The 15,362-nt window shown below is 45.0% G+C and overlaps 1 protein-coding gene across 1 annotated transcript; it reads left to right on the top strand.

The window, feature by feature from the left end:
- Window positions 1-1,255: 1,255 nt before the first annotated feature.
- Window positions 1,256-10,049, top strand: LOC110336663 (zinc finger and SCAN domain-containing protein 5B-like). The gene is made up of 4 exons (XM_021219367.1): window positions 1,256-1,691; window positions 2,664-2,864; window positions 5,102-5,255; window positions 9,126-10,049. The coding sequence occupies exons 1-4, from the start codon at window positions 1,332-1,334 to the stop codon at window positions 9,815-9,817; spliced, it is 1,407 nt and encodes a 468-aa protein (XP_021075026.1). The 5' UTR covers window positions 1,256-1,331; the 3' UTR covers window positions 9,818-10,049.
- The last annotated feature ends 5,313 nt before the right edge of the window (window positions 10,050-15,362 follow it).

Genomic DNA, 15,362 nt, shown 5'->3' on the forward strand with positions numbered 1-15,362 from the left:
CGTCTTTCTTTCTCGGTGCTCAGCTTCTGGTAACAACCATGTTGTTCTTTCAGACTCCCACCCAAGAGCAGATTGCAATTTGCTCGGATCTATGTAGGCTGGGTCACGTGGTTAAATGTTTGAGTTTTTTGTTTGTTTTCTTTTTTTCTTTTTAAGATTTATTTATTTATTATATGTAAGTACACCGTAGCTGTCTTCAGACACTCCAGAAGAGGGAGTCAGATCTTGTTATGGATGGTTATGAGCCACCATGTGGTTGCTGGGATTTGAACTCTGGACCTTTGGAAGAGCAGTCGGGTGCTCTTACCCACTGAGCNTGAGCCACCATGTGGTTGCTGGGATTTGAACTCTGGACCTTTGGAAGAGCAGTCGGGTGCTCTTACCCACTGAGCCATCTCAGCAGCCCCGTATGTTTGTTTTTGAGACAGGATTTCTCTGTGTAGCCCAGGCTGTCCTGAAACTCACTCTGTAGACCAGGCTGGCCTCGAACTCAGAAATCCGCCTGCCTCTACCTCCCAAGTGCTGGGATTAAAGGCGTGCGCCACCACCGCCCGGCCAGCATTACTCTTAACACAATTATACCAGCCTTGGGGATAAAGAACACAAGAGTTAAGCCGGGCGTGGTAGCGCACTACCTACCACCTGTATTTTTTGGTTCCTTAGTTTGTTTTAGTCTCCTACAATTCTTGTCTCATTTATACAGCTAGGACTTTTAAGTTGTAATTATCTTGTAATGAAATAGAAATGTCTTTCTATCAACCTTTGTGTTAAAATTTCAGACAAGTACCAAGTTTTAAGCTATAAATACAAAGTAATTTAGATCTAATTTATATAATTAAAAATTTTTCCTAGCCAGGCGGTGGTGGCGCACACCTTTAATCCCAGCACTCGGGAGGCAGAGGCAGGCGGATTTCTTAGTTCGAGGCCAGCCTGGTCTACAGAGTAAGTTCCAGGACAGCCAGGGCTACACAGAGAAACCCTGTCTCGAAAAACCAAAAAAAAAAAATTTTTTTTTTTCCTTTTTCTCTGTAGCTCTGTCTGTCTTGGAACTCATTCCGTGTAAACCGGGCTGGCCTCCGCCTCACAAGCACCCCGGATTTAAGGGTGTGCGCCACCACTCCCAGCAGCAATTTTGTATGTTCCTAACTTTGTGTGTGTGTGTGTGGGGGGTATGTTTATGAGGAATGATGAAATCTAGGCGACATAGAATTAAACTAATCCAGTTTTTTCTCGTCTCCCAAGCGTCTGGACCTATCTCTGTGGCAAAATGGGTAGGCACAGCGGAGTCACTTCAGACCTTTCCTAGACCAAGGAGAATATCCACCACAGACATGGCTACGAATGTGCCGTCGGATAGCCCTGTCAGGTCAGGGCAGCCGCTAGCACGGATATCCCAGGTAAAACATGGAGAAAGGCAAAACTACAACCCCGATTTTTGGCACATGAAGTTCCGAGGTTTCAGTCCCTCGGAAGGGTCCGACTGGATCCAGGACCTGAGGAGGATCTCTGAGCTATGTTATCAGTGGCTGAGGCCGGACCTGAACAGCAAGGAGGAGATTCTGGATCAGCTGGTGTTGGAGCAGTTCCTGACCTGCATGCCACCAGAGCTGCAGGCCTTAGTGAAGGAGAGCAGAGCGAAGAGCTGCAAAGACCTGGAAGAGCTGCTGAGGGACGGGAAATGCCACAACTGGGTAAGCAGAGCCTCAGCTGTGCCCTCTGGGAAGGAGGGACAGCTGTGGGGGACCTGGGAGCAGAACCTGTAGAGGACCTTGCCCTTAACAGCGGCTCTCAAGGGGAGAGTTTTGCTTCTCAAGGGATAAACGGCAATGTCTGGGGGCTTTTATGGGCTTTTTTTTTCTTTTTAAATATTTATCTATTTATTATATGTAAGTACACTGTAGCTGTCTTCAGACACTCCAGAAGAGGGCGTCAGATCTTGTTAGGGATGGTTGTGAGCCACCATGTGGTTGCTGGGATTTGAACTCAGGACCTTTGGAAGAGCAGTCGGCGTTCTTAACCACTGAGCCATCTCACCAGCCCTTGTTTTCATTTTTTTGTGAAGGTCACACAGAAACTATTTAGAAGTCAAGGGATTGTACAGATCAGAAACAGTGCAAATGAACAGGCCAGTGGCCAGCTCATGAAGTCAAAAATACACAAACTCTGGGTTTTGTTTTGTTTTGACAGTTTTGAGCTGTGTTGTTGGTGCTGGGAATTGAATCCAGGTGTTCAGCAGCCTGTGCTCTTAATCTCTTGAGCTATCTCTCTGTTGTTGTTGTTGTTTTTAATCTGCATGCACCTCATGATGCCCTTGGAGGCCAGAGGAGGACATCAGGTCCCCTTGGAGCTAGACTTACAGTTATGAGGCACCATGTCGGTGCAGGCCAGTGAACCTGAACCGTGAGCATTCTTAATCATTTCCAACTTTGCTGCCCCAGACTCCTTGTTTATTGAGACAAGGTCTAATGTAGCCCAGGCTGGTCCCCCCCACCCCCACTGTGTAGCTCAGTATGACCTTGTGAACCAATCCATGCTCAGGAAGACAGATTTGCAAGTAAGCCTAGCTGGGCTGCTAAATCAGAACAGAAGCAAGAGTGCTTGCTGGGAGGACTACATCCAGGCTCTTACATGGTGTGTGATCCTGATTCCCTTTCTCCCCATAGTCCATAATCTACTCCCAAGGACAGGCGTACCTCCTTCGGCATCCCAGCATTGGGAAGGCTGAAGCTGCAGAGGATAAATGGGACCATATGGACTCGTCCCAAGAGCACGTATCAGATGAGAGCCAGGAGTCTCTCAACAGAGGCCAGGCCAGTTGGGAGCTGCAGAACCTCTCTGAGACTGAAGAGCCATCCACCAGCCAGGTGAATGTACATCACTATCTCTGGGGATGATTTGGGAGAAGGAGCTAGAAGACGGGAGTTTTGAGAGATTTGCTAAGGGCTGGGGTTGGCCACACTGACCACAGATGTATACATCCCATGCTTAGACATGGGCGTGCGGAATGAAGACCCATCTGCCTTGCCTACCTCTTCAAGCTCAGCATTTAGAGCAGGCACGGCTGTGCAAGCCTTTAATCTCAGCTCTGAGGCAGAATGTGGCAAGTATCTCTTGAGTTCAAGGCCAGCTAGGGCAACACAGTGACCCTGTCCTCAACAATAACTGTGAGGCCACACCATCATCATAAACTGATAAAGCATAGTGCTACCCTGTACTCAAAGCCACTCGGAAAGCTCAGGTATCAGGTTTGAGGCCAGTCTGGGCTACACAGAGTTCAGAGACAGCCTGGGCAACTTATCAAGACCCTGTTTCAAACAAACAAGTCAAAGAGCCAGCAGGATGGCCAGAGGTAAATGGGCATGCCTAGAATCCACAAGGGGGAGGAGGGTGTGATTCTCAGAGAGTGCTTGACTGAACAGAGCTCTAGTACCACAGACCAGTAAACAAGCAAAAAAAACCCAAAACAAACAAACAAAAAAACCTAGTAGAATACTCCGTCTGATTGGATGTGAGGACTGAAGCCACGGTGAGTGGAAGGAAGGTGGCAGTCTTTCAGGGCTGGAAGCCACTAGGAAAGTTTACTTTTTCATCCTCTTTTCCTCTGCTTAACCTCTCCAGATCCATACCCTTACCCCAGCCCCTCTTTGAAAACTAACCTCCCTGCCCCTGAATCCAGTTTGTGCTACCCTTATAGCCCTGGGCGTAAGGCCGCTAGCTGGAGTGAGGTGGACCTACCAGTGATCATAAAAACCCAATGCCATCCACTGTCCATAAGCTCCTCCTTTAGGGGCGGGGATTCCTGAGCTCCGCCCACTCCCGGCTGGAATGGTGATTGGCTGGATGTTGTACAGGTCACTGTAGCCTCTGTAATGTTAAGTTCACGAGTTCAGCAGTCCAGTCCTGTTCAGAAGACTTGGCCTTTATTCCTGTCACCAACTCCTCCACTCCCTTCCCCCGGACTTTTCTCCCTCCCCACCCCCCACCCCACATCTGCCTCTTAGAATCTCTTTGCTCTGTTTTTCAAGACAGGGTTTCTCCGTAGCCCTGGCTGGCCTGGAACTTGCTCTGTAGACTAGGTTGGCCTCTAACTGGAGATCTGCCTACCTCTGCCTCCTGACTGCTAGGATTAAAGGCGTGGGACACTACAACTGGCTAAAGAGTTTTTGTTAACGGTGTCTATCACTGTCATTTCAAAGTCCACAATAGGTATCAGAGGAGAGCTCCACACCTCCCCCCATCAGAATCATTCAATTTCCTTTTATATTGTTCTATTATATGTATGGGTATTTTTTTCTTGCATGTGTATCTGTACCCCATGTGTGTGCCTGGTGCCTTCGGTGGTGAGAAGAGAGTGCTAGACCCCTTGGAACTGGAGTTATACCGGTGGCTCTGAGCCTCCTTGTGGGTGCAAACCCAGGTCCTCCTCAAGAGCAGTCAGTGATCTTTATCTCTGAGCTGTTTATCCTCTCTAGTCCCACTAGCCCTAAATCTTAGTACCGCCAAGGTCAAAAGGCATTTTGCTTGTGGAGTCAAGGGCAGGGAAGAATGGGCAGCAACCTTTGTGAGATTTAGAGGTATGGTAATTAGTTACACATTAATGACTCGTGTATGTAGAGACTATGTATTGTACGGATGCATCATCACCTGTAAATCGAAAATTCCTATGGACTATAGGAAAGGGTGGAACTGAAGGTGGGACATCCACGAGGCAGGAGTTCTGGGATAGAGCCAGGTGTGGAAGAGCTTCCTGGGTACCTGAGCACAGGTAACCAGCCACATGGCAGTGTTGATGAAAATAAATGAGATAATTTAAGTTATGACTTAGTCAGAGAATAATCTAGCCATATGGCTGAGGTATTTGTAAATACTTACTTTGGGGAGCATGGGGTTGGGAGGAAGAACCAGGACATAACAACTACAGATATACAAATAAGAGAATATGTTTATATGGGATAATAAGGTGGGCTCTAGAAGTATGAATGTTCCCACAAACTCTGGAAAAGTGTTAGTATAGTGCATCAGATAGAGACAGACTTCTATGCTCCATCTCTCCGTTGAACAAACATGCACCCATAATTGTTCTTAATTGTCCTCTGTCAAGGAAAAGGGCATCTTGCAGGGAGTGATTCCTGAGAGGAGACAGCCAGACTACCTGAGGCCTGAGAAGAGCCTGGGGAGTGACTCAGTCCCTGACCTGGAAGAGGCAGAGGCATCTGTGCTTGTTGGTCAGGACCTTCATCCAACGCTGGGTCCTGGTGAGTGCAGGTTGGGGACTTACTGGGTACTTATTAATTACCCTTGTCTGACACTCTTGGGAAGTTGGTGGGATGTTCCCAGCCAACACCAGAGTTGAGTTTGGACAAGTCTGGTATGATAGGAATGTTCTTTTTATTATTTCTTTGCATGCACTGTTTTTATCCATTAATTGATTAGTTCACTTTATAGCCCAATTGTAGCCCCCTCCTCTCCTCCCAGTTCCCCCCTCACACAACCCTTTACCCATCCCCATCCCTGTCATCTCTGAGAGGGGGGAGGTCCAGGCTGGGTACCGACCCACCCTGGTACCTCAAGTAAATTCTCTTCCAGACAAAACAGCCCAGTTAGGGGAATGGGATCTATAGGCAGGAAACAGATTCAATGACAGCCCCCATCCCAGTTGGGAGACTCCCACGAAGACCAAGGTGTACATCAGATGCACAAGGGTCCAGTTTAGTTGACTCTGTTGATTTTCCTGTGGAGTCTCTATTCCTTTTTGGGTTCCTCAAACTTTCCCCGAACTCATCTAAATGACTCCCCAAGCTCCCCCTGATGTTTGGCTGTGGATCTCTGCATGTTTCAGTCAGCCACTGAGTGGAGCCTCTCAGAGAACAGTTAATAGTGTCAGGGTTTGGTTCTTGCCCATGGATCCCCAGTTGGTCCAGTCATTGGTTGGCCATTCCCTCCTGTCTCTGTTCCATTTTTGTCCCTGTACTTCTTGTAGGCAGGACATATTTTGGGGTTGAAGGTTTTGTGTGGGGGTTGGTGTCCTTATACCTCCACTGGAAGTCCTGCTGGGCTATATAGGAGGTGGCCACTTCAGGCTCCATATCCTCCACTGCTAGGAATCTCAGCTAGAGTCACACCCATAGACTCTGGATCCTCCATATCTCAGGCCTCTAGCATGTCCTAGAGATCTCTCCTTCCCCCATTGATTTCTGTCCACTCTCCTGACCCTCTCTCCTCAGTTCTCCCTACACTTGATTCCCACTCCCTTCCTCTCCCTCCCTCCCTCATCTAGTAACCTCCCTCCATCCATCTCCAAAGTCTTATTTTATTTCCCCTTCTGAGTGAGATTCATTCTCCCTTGGGCCCTCCTTGTTAGCTTCTTTGAGTTTGTGGATTGTAGCCTGGGTATCCTGTATTTTATGGCTAATATCCACTTATCAGTGAGTACATACCATGCATGTTCTTTGGGTCTGGGTTACCTCACTCAGGATATTTTCTAGTTCCATCCATTTGCCTGAAAATTTCATGATGTCCTTGTTTTTAATAGCTGAATAGTATTGCATTGTGTAAATGAACCACATTTTCTTTACACATTCTTCAGTTAAGGGACATGTGAATTGCTTCCAGTTTCTGGCTATTGTAAATAAAGCTGCTATGAACACAGCACATGCCTTTGTGGTATGGTGGAGCATCTTTTTATGTCCAGGAATGGTATAGCTGGGTCTTGAGGTAGATCTATTCCCAAACTGACAAATTGATTTCCAAAGTGATTGTTGTACAAATTTGCAATCTCACCATCAATGGAGGTCGATTCCTCCCGCTCCACATCCTCACCAGCATGCACTGTTTGTTGTTGAGTTTTTGATCTTAGCCATTCTGATGTATGTAAAATGGAATCTCAGGGTCGTTTTGATTTGGATTTCCTTGATGACTAAGGATGTTGAACATTTCTTCAAGTGTTTCTAGGCCATTAGAGATTCCTCTGAGAATTCTGTTTAGCTCTCTACTTCTCTATTTTTTTTTAAGATTTATTATATGTATATGAGTACACCTCTGTTCTCTTCAGACACATCAGAAGAGAGCATTGGATCCCATTACAGATGGTTGTAAGCCACCATGTGGTTGCTGGGAGTTGAACTCAGGACCTCTGGAAGAGTAGTCGGTGCTCTTAAACTGCTGAGCCATCTCTCCAGCCCATGTACCCCATTTTTAATAGGGTTCGTACCAAGGCATTCAAGGCTATTCTCCACGCTCTTATTTAGTGTATCCAGTTTTATGTTGAGGTCTTTTGATCTACTTGGACTTGATAGTTTTGTGAAGGCTGATAAATATGAATGTTTTCATTCTTCTACATTCAGACATCCAATTAGACCAGCACCATTTGCTGATCCTTCCTTCCTTCCTTCCTTCCTTCCATTTTCTTTTCCTTTCTTTCTTCCATTGTATGGTTTTGGGCTTCTTTGTCAAAAATCAAATGTCCAGAAGTGTGAGGCTTTATTTCTGGGTCTTCAGTTGTGTTCCATTGATCAGCCTGTTTTAATGCCAATATCACGTAGTTTTTATTACCTTTGTTCTGTAGTGCAGTTTGAGGTCAGGAATGGTGATTTCTCCAAAAACTCCTTAATTATACAGGATTCTTTTTAGCCACCCTGGGTTTTTTAGTTTTCCTTATGAAGTTGAGAATTCTTTCAAGGTTTGTAAAAGAATTGTGTTGGAATTTTGATGGGGATTGAATTGAATCTGTAGATTGTTTTGGTAAGATGGCCAATTTTTACTATGTTAATCCTATCTATCCATGAACATGGGAGATCTTTCCATCTTTTGATATCTGAAGTTCTTGTCATACAGGTCTTTCACTTGCTTGGTTAGAGTAATACCAATGTATTATGTAATTCGTGACTATTGTGAAGGGTGTTGTTTCCCTAATTTTTTGCTCAACCCATTTATCATTTATGGGGCTCCTGGTTTGTTTTTTTTGTTTTATTTTGTTTTGTTTTGTTTTTGTGTGTGTATGTGTGTGTGTTTAGTTAATTTTGCATCCATTCACTTTGCTACAGGAACAGGAGTTCTCTTGTCGAATTTTTTTGGGTCGCTTATGTATACTATCAGATCATCTTTGAGTAGCAATGCTTTGGGGGCTCCCTTTCCAATTTGTATCCCCTTGATCTCATTTAGCTGTCTTATTGCTCTGGCTAGGAGTTGAAGTGATATATTGAAGAGATGGGATGAGAGTGGGCAGCCTTGTCCTGTCACTGGCTTTAGTGGGACTGCTTTAAGTTTCTCTCCATTTAATTTGATGTTGGCTATTGGCTTGCTGTATATTGTGCATTTTTTGTTTGTTTTATGTTTTTTTTTAATGTTTAGGTATGATGTGCCATGTATCTCTGATCTCTCCAAGATTTTTAACATGAAGGGTGTTGGATTTTGTCAAAGGCTTTTTTAGTATCTAATGAGATGATCATGTGGTTTTTCTTTCAGTTTGTTTATATGGTGGGTTAAGTTGTGTGTGTGTGTGTGTGTGTGTGTGTGTTGAACCACCCATGCAACTCACCTCTGCCGGATATGCCCCAGGTGGACCTGACTGGCAAGGGATTGGTTGTGGTTGTGTGGTCCAAGCTGGTTGTTCCTGGTGACACCGGGAGGGGGCCTTCCATGCTCCTCAGGACAGCAGGGCAAGACCAGAGCCAGACAATAAAAGCCAGGGGACTAAGCGCATCTCATCTCTGCTGACTGTGCCCCAGGCAGACCCACTGGCAAGGGATTGGTGGGACAGGTTTCAAGCCGGTTGCTCCTGGGGCCCCTGTAGGTCTCCACAGGGAAGCAAGAGACTCTCCGGTCCCACAAGGCTCCTCCAGACAGCAGGATGAGCCGAGAGCAAGACAGTGGAGGTCAGTGTACTGTGTGCAACTCACCACTGCACACTGTGCCTCTGTTGGACCAAACTGGCGAGCAGAATGGTCTTTAAGTACTGCATGTCTCGGTGGGTAAAATGGGCAGGAAAGAATCAACCCAAAAATTATCCTCTGAACTCCACATTCTTAGGTTTGCATATCCTTCCATCATCAAATAAATGTAATACTTTTTTTTTTTTTGAGACAGCATTTCATATTTTTAAGTGTTGTATGTGGAATCTCTTCCAGCTGGTTCACGTGGAGTAAAGGGTGACGTGCAGCCCCAAGAAGACACGGTTGTGGATGCTGTACCATCGTTCACCCATATTCTGGAAAGGGATTTAGCCTCGAACAGAGATCTTCAGAGTCTTCGTGGTTTCAACTTACCCGCTTCCCAAGGAGTGGCGTCCTATACGCTCAATACAGAAGACGGGCTAGAGGCTGCTAATCCCGAGCCTGCTAACCCACAGCCCATAGAGCAAGTTGACAGTCTTGCTGGCCAGGCTCGGTTTCAGTGTACTGAGTGCAAGAAGAGCTTTCTTTACAGGTCTCACTTTGGCATCCACCAGAGGTCACACACAGGAGAGAGACCCTTCAAGTGCAACTTGTGCAACAAGGCCTTTGTACAGTCCTCCGACCTGAGAGTCCACCAGCGTGTCCACACAGGGGAGAAGCCTTACATGTGTGCAGTCTGTGGGATGGAGTTTGCCCACGGGTCCACCCTGCAGGGCCACAGGCGGGTCCACACGAAGGAGAGGCCTTATGTGTGTAAGGGTTGTGGGCAATGCTTCCGCCACAAGGGCAACCTCAACGTCCATTTCCGCATCCATTGCGACTTGAGACCCTACATCTGTAAGATGTGTAACATGGCTTTCCGACAGCAGGGGACTTGGAAGCGACACATGGAAACCCACTTGAGAAAGAGAAAGGTGTCTGGGTAGTTCTGGATCCAGTTTTTTTCCCCTGGAAAGCCTGAGATTGAAGTCTTTTCTCAGAGAAATGGAGGTTGGGTTGCCCCTATTCCATGAGGTCTCATCCCTTCATGGTCATTGTACAGAGTGTTCATTGGTGTTCTGTTTCACTATGCCCCCTGGGTTTTTATTTGTTTGAGATAGGGTTAGAACATATATACTAAAAGTTAAATGTTTTAAAATTAAATTTTCATTGAAGTTATTTATCTATTCGTTGATTGACTTATTTACTTTGAGACAGGGTCTCTCTATGTAGCCCTGGCTATCCTGAAGCTCATTATGTAGACCAGTCTGCCTCTGCAGCACTGGGATTAAAGGAGTCAGGGCTTGTTTTCCATATGTATGTGTTGCCTGTAATTTTAAAGCATGCAACGGCTCAGTGGTTAAGAGCGCCGACGGCTCTTCCAGAGATCCTGAATTCTGGTGTGTCTGAAGACAGTGAAAGTGTACTCACACATACAATAAATAAAAATCTTTAAAAAAAAAAAATCAGCAACAACGACAACAACAAAACCCCATGCTATCTCCTTGGGCGGTGCTGCAGCCCGCGCTATGACCTCCCGGTTCCCCTAGCGCCAACTCAGTCACGACCATTCCCCATCCACGTCTGCACTCACGGATGGCTTTGCCAAGCTGCCAAGAACCTCCGGTGCCGCCGGCTCTCTCCTCCTGCCCAAATTGACTCAAGTCCCCCCCCCCTTTTTTTTCCTCTTCCTCCTGGGACCCGGAAGTCCCACCTTTTCCCTTTCTTCCAGCAATTGGCTTCCACCTTTTTTATTGACACAATCAAGAGCCAATCGGGGAAACACCTCGCCCTACTTGTCTGTATGGGTCTATGTGGCATGGCTTGTATGTGCAGGTCAGAGGGAAACTTGAGAGCTGGCTTTCTCCTTGCATTGTGGGTCCCTGGGATTGTGAGGTTGTCATGCTTGGTGCAGGTCGATGGCCTATAAAGTTAGTTAATTTAGGCACATGGTCACAGTCTTTTAGCACAGGATGACCTTGAGCTGCCTCTCCCAGATTCGGGGTGGGGGTGGGTGGTTAGGATATTGCAGGTGTGAACCCCTACACCCAGTTTTACGTGGTGCTGGAGACTGAACTCAGGGCTTCAGTATACTAGCTAAGCACTATCAAAAAATATCTTTCTTTTCTTTCTTTCAAGATTAAAGATCTTGATGTATACCATTGCCTGGTCCTGGAACTATATATCCCAGGATGATCATGAGCCAGTTTTTTTAAAAAAACTATTTCTATTTTATGTGCATTGGTGTTTTGGCTACATATTTCTGTGTGATTTGTTCAGATCACCTGGAACAGGAGTTACGGACAATTGTCAGCTGCCATATGGGTGTCGGGAATTGAATCTGGGTTCTCTGGAAGAACAGCCACTGCTCTTCACCACTGAGCCATCTCTCCAGCCCCTTCCCTTCTACCTCTGTCTTAGTTCTGGGATTACAGGGTTAAGTTGTCACATCTACTGCATGGAGCTTAAAAAAAATTTTTTTTTTTTTTGAGGTAGAATCTCATCTTTTTTCTCAGGCTAGCCTTGAACTAGCCACCATCCATCTTCCTGGCTTAGCCTCTGGAGTTCTGGGATTTGAGATTTTGAGATTTGAGCCAAGACATGCAGCTTTAAGTTTCAGTGTGTGTGTGTGTGTGTGTGTGTGTGTGTGTCTCCATGTGTGGCTATTCTGGAAAATGTACAGCAGGTGGCAGCAAAGGCTCCTTTCTGACCTGTGGGGCAGGAGGGTTCTGCTTTAACTAGACAGTGCTGTACGAGATCTCTTTTCCTTTTAATGTTTTTTAATTTATTTGTATTATTTTATGTGTATTATACACCACGGAAGTACCAGGTACTTGTGCTGCTCAGATGAGAGCATCAGGTCTCCAGGATCTGCAGTCATAGATAATTATTAGCCACCCTATGGGTGCTGGAAACCTGGATTCCCCCTAAGATCAACAAGTGCTATTAAATGCTGAGTCAACTCTCTAGCCCAAGGGAGCTAGCTGCTTTTCTAAATCTTTTATTTTTTTTTTAAGATTTATTTATGTATTATATATAAGTACACTGTAGCTGTCTTCAGACACCCCAGAAGAGGGCCTCAGATCTCATTACAGATGGTTGTGAGCCATCATGTGGTTGCTGGGATTTGAACTCAGGACCTCCAGAAGAGTAGTCAGTGATCTTAACCACTGAGCCATCTCTCCAGCCCATGCTAGCTGCTTTTGTATCTGGTAAACCAGTAAAGAGAAATCATTTTGAAACTGGGTTGAGTTTTTTGCAAATAGTGTGAAGCTAAACTTACCTGCCTTTTTTTTCCAAGAAAAAATGTTTTATTTTTTGTTTTTTATTATGTTTTTTATTATTTTTTTCTTTTTTTCTTTTTTCATTTTTCTCTTTGTTTTTTGTTTGTTTGTTTGTTTGTTTTTCTGTTTGTTTGTTTTTGAGATAGGATTTCTCTGTGTAGCCCTGGCTGTCCTGAAACTCACTCTGTAGACCAGGCTGCCCTCAAACTCAGCAAACCGCCTGCCTGCCTCTGCCTCCTAAGGGCTGGGAAAGGCATGTGCCACCACTGCCCAGCTTTTTATTTTTTTAAAAAAAGATTTATTTATTATATGTAAGTACATTGTAGCTGTCTTCAGACACTTCTTCTTCTCTCTCTGGCCCTGCTGGCTTTGGCCCAAAGATTTATTTATTTATTTTATGTGTATGAATATACTGTAGCTGTACAGATGTGAGCTACCATGTGGTTGCTGGGAATTGAACTCAGGACCTTTGGAAGAGCAGTGTTCTTAACCACTGAGCCATCTCTCCAGCTCCCCTACCCCCATTTAAAAAAAAAAAAAGATTTATTTTAACAAAACATCCACCAAACCAAGCCAAAACAAACCAAAAAACCCCAGTCTCATTTTCTGGTAGTTGACGGCGAAGAAACCCTTTAATCCCAGCACTTAAGAGGCCGAGGCGGGCAGGCCAGCCTGGTCTATAGAGGGAGTTCTTAGGACAGCCAGGGCTGCTTGGAGAAACCCTCGCTTGAAGAAAAAAAAAAGATTTCAAGTTAAGTGTGTATGTCTGTATGTGGGTATATGCCTACAGGAGCCAGAGGAGGACAGAAAACCACCCCCCTGTCACGAGAGTTAGAAGTGGCTGCCAGCTGCCCAGTGTGGGTGCTGGGAATGAGGCTCAGGCCCTGCAAGATCCACTAAATGCTGAAGCATCTCCCCAGCTCCTAATGTCTTAACTTATTTATTCTGTATTTGGAGGTGGTTATGTGCCATGATGCCCTTGTGGAGGAAGCCTGTTCTCTTTCCACCTGTGACACCCAGTATCTAATTCAGGTCATCCGACTTGGTGGTGGCTTTACTGGCCAAGCAGTGTCCCCTGCCTCTGATTTTCCATGATTTAAAAAATCTTACAAGGTATTTTGTTATTACAACCCTGAAATATTTGAAGTTGTTCTTTTTTTTTTTTTAAGATTTATTTATTATTATATCTAAGTACACTGTAGCTGTCTTCAGACACACCAGAAGAGGGCGTCAGACCTTACTACGGATGGTTGTGAGCCACCATGTGGTTGCTGGGATTTGAACTCAGGACCTTTGGAAGAGCAGTCAGTGCTCTTACCCACTGAGCCATCTCACCAGCCCATGAAGTTGTTCTTAATGTGGGATGATTCCCTTTTTGTTTGTTTGTTTTTCAAAATAAGGTTCTCTGTGCAACCGTCCTGGCTGTCCTGGACCTGGCCAGGTTGGCCACTAACTCACAGAGATCAACCTGCCTTTACCTCCTGAATGCTGGAATTAAAGACAGTGCCTACCACCGCCTGGAATAATTTCTTTTTTAAAATATGATTTTAAAAAAAAATTTAAACACAGTTGGGCGGTGGTGGCACACACCTTTAATCCCAGCACTTGGGAGGCAGAGGCAGGCAGGCAGATTTCTGAGTTCAAGGCCAGCCTGGTCTACAAAGTGAGTTCCAGGACAGCCTGGGCGACACAGCCCTGTCTCGAAAAAGCCAAAAGAAACAAAAACAAAAAAACAAAAAAAATCACATTTGTGTTTTGCTTGAATGTATATCTGTATGAGGGTGTCAGATCCCCTGGAACTTAAGTTACAGTTGTGCACTGTCATGTGGGTGCTGGGAATTGAACCTGAGTCCTGGAAGAACAGCCAGTACTCTTAACTGTTGAGCCATCTCTTCAGTCCCTGTAATAATCTCTTCATTGCAGCTTGTTTTTGCTATATCAGCTTTTTGGATTTACTTGTTTGCTTCTTAGATCATCTGTCTGTCTGTCTGCCTACCTATCTACTTATTTTCAGTACTAGAGATTGGTCCTAGGGCCTTCAGCACTAGGCAAGTGCTCTGCCTTTGAGCTATGCCTCCAGCCCCTCACTGGCAGATTCTAGGAAAGAATGTTTCTATTGAAGTCAGTTACATTCTCAGCCCTCTTTTACAGTTTTTTTATTTTTAATTTTGGGACAGGGTCCTGGAACTCATTCTAGTCCATGGTGGTCTTGAACTTGGGATCCTCATACCTCAGTCTTCTTGGTAGCTAGGATTATAGACCTGTGACATCAGACACAATAATAAATAATAACTTATTAAAAATTACATATACAATATTTTATATTTTACCATGTAATATATAATATACTGTTATCTAATTTAATAGCATACTTATTATCCATGTAATAACATTATTATTATTATTATTACTATTATTATTATTATTGGGACAGGGTTTCTCTATGTAGCACTGGCTTACCTGGAACTCACTCTGTAGACCAGGCCAACCTCAAACTCAGAGATTCACCTATCTCTGCCTCCTGAGTGCTAGGATTAAAGGTATGTGCCACCACTGCCCATTTTCATAGCTTATTTTTTAATATTAATGTGTTTGAGACATGTTCACATGTGGCCCAGGCTGGCATGAAACTCCCTACACAGCTGAGACTTGGTTTGAAATTTTAATCCTTCTGCCCTTTCTTCCTGAGTTCTGGCTTTGCAGGTATGCACTACCATGCCTGACTTATGCTTTTTGTTGTTGTTATTGTTGTTGTTGTTTTGAGTCAGGGTTTCTCTGGGTAGCCCTGGCTGTCCTGGGACTCACTTTGTAGACCACGCTGGCCTCGAACTCAGAAATCTGCCTGCCTCAGCTTTCCAAGTGCTGGGATGAAAGGCGTGCGCCACCACTGCCTTGCTGACTTATGCATTTTTAAAAATATTTATTTTGTATGTGGGGGAGACAGCGGGGTGTGTGCACATGATTATAGTGGTCCCCAGAGGCAGAAGAGCATATTACATCTGCTGGGGCTGGAACTGCAAGCCCTCAGTGTGGGTGCTGGAAATCCGGCAAGTGGAGGACATGCTCTAAACTATTGAGGCATCTCTCCATCGCCTATTTTTTTTTTCTTTAATTTTTATTTTATGTATACGGGTTGTATTAGTTAGGGTTTTACTGCTGTAAACAGACACCATGACCAAGGCAAGTCTTATAAAAACAACATTTAATT

Source organism: Mus pahari, chromosome 19 (genome assembly GCF_900095145.1).
Source record: "Mus pahari chromosome 19, PAHARI_EIJ_v1.1, whole genome shotgun sequence".
NCBI lineage: Eukaryota > Metazoa > Chordata > Mammalia > Rodentia > Muridae > Mus > Mus pahari.

Bases quoted from the DNA above. Each gene is read 5' to 3' on its own strand.
- LOC110336663 (XM_021219367.1), top strand. From the start codon at position 1,332: ATGGCTACGAATGTGCCGTCGGATAGCCCTGTCAGGTCAGGGCAGCCG. The intron at 1,692-2,663 runs GTAAGCAGAGCC...TTCTCCCCATAG, and splicing joins ACGGGAAATGCCACAACTGG to TCCATAATCTACTCCCAAGG. The intron at 5,256-9,125 runs GTGAGTGCAGGT...AATCTCTTCCAG, and splicing joins TCATCCAACGCTGGGTCCTG to CTGGTTCACGTGGAGTAAAG.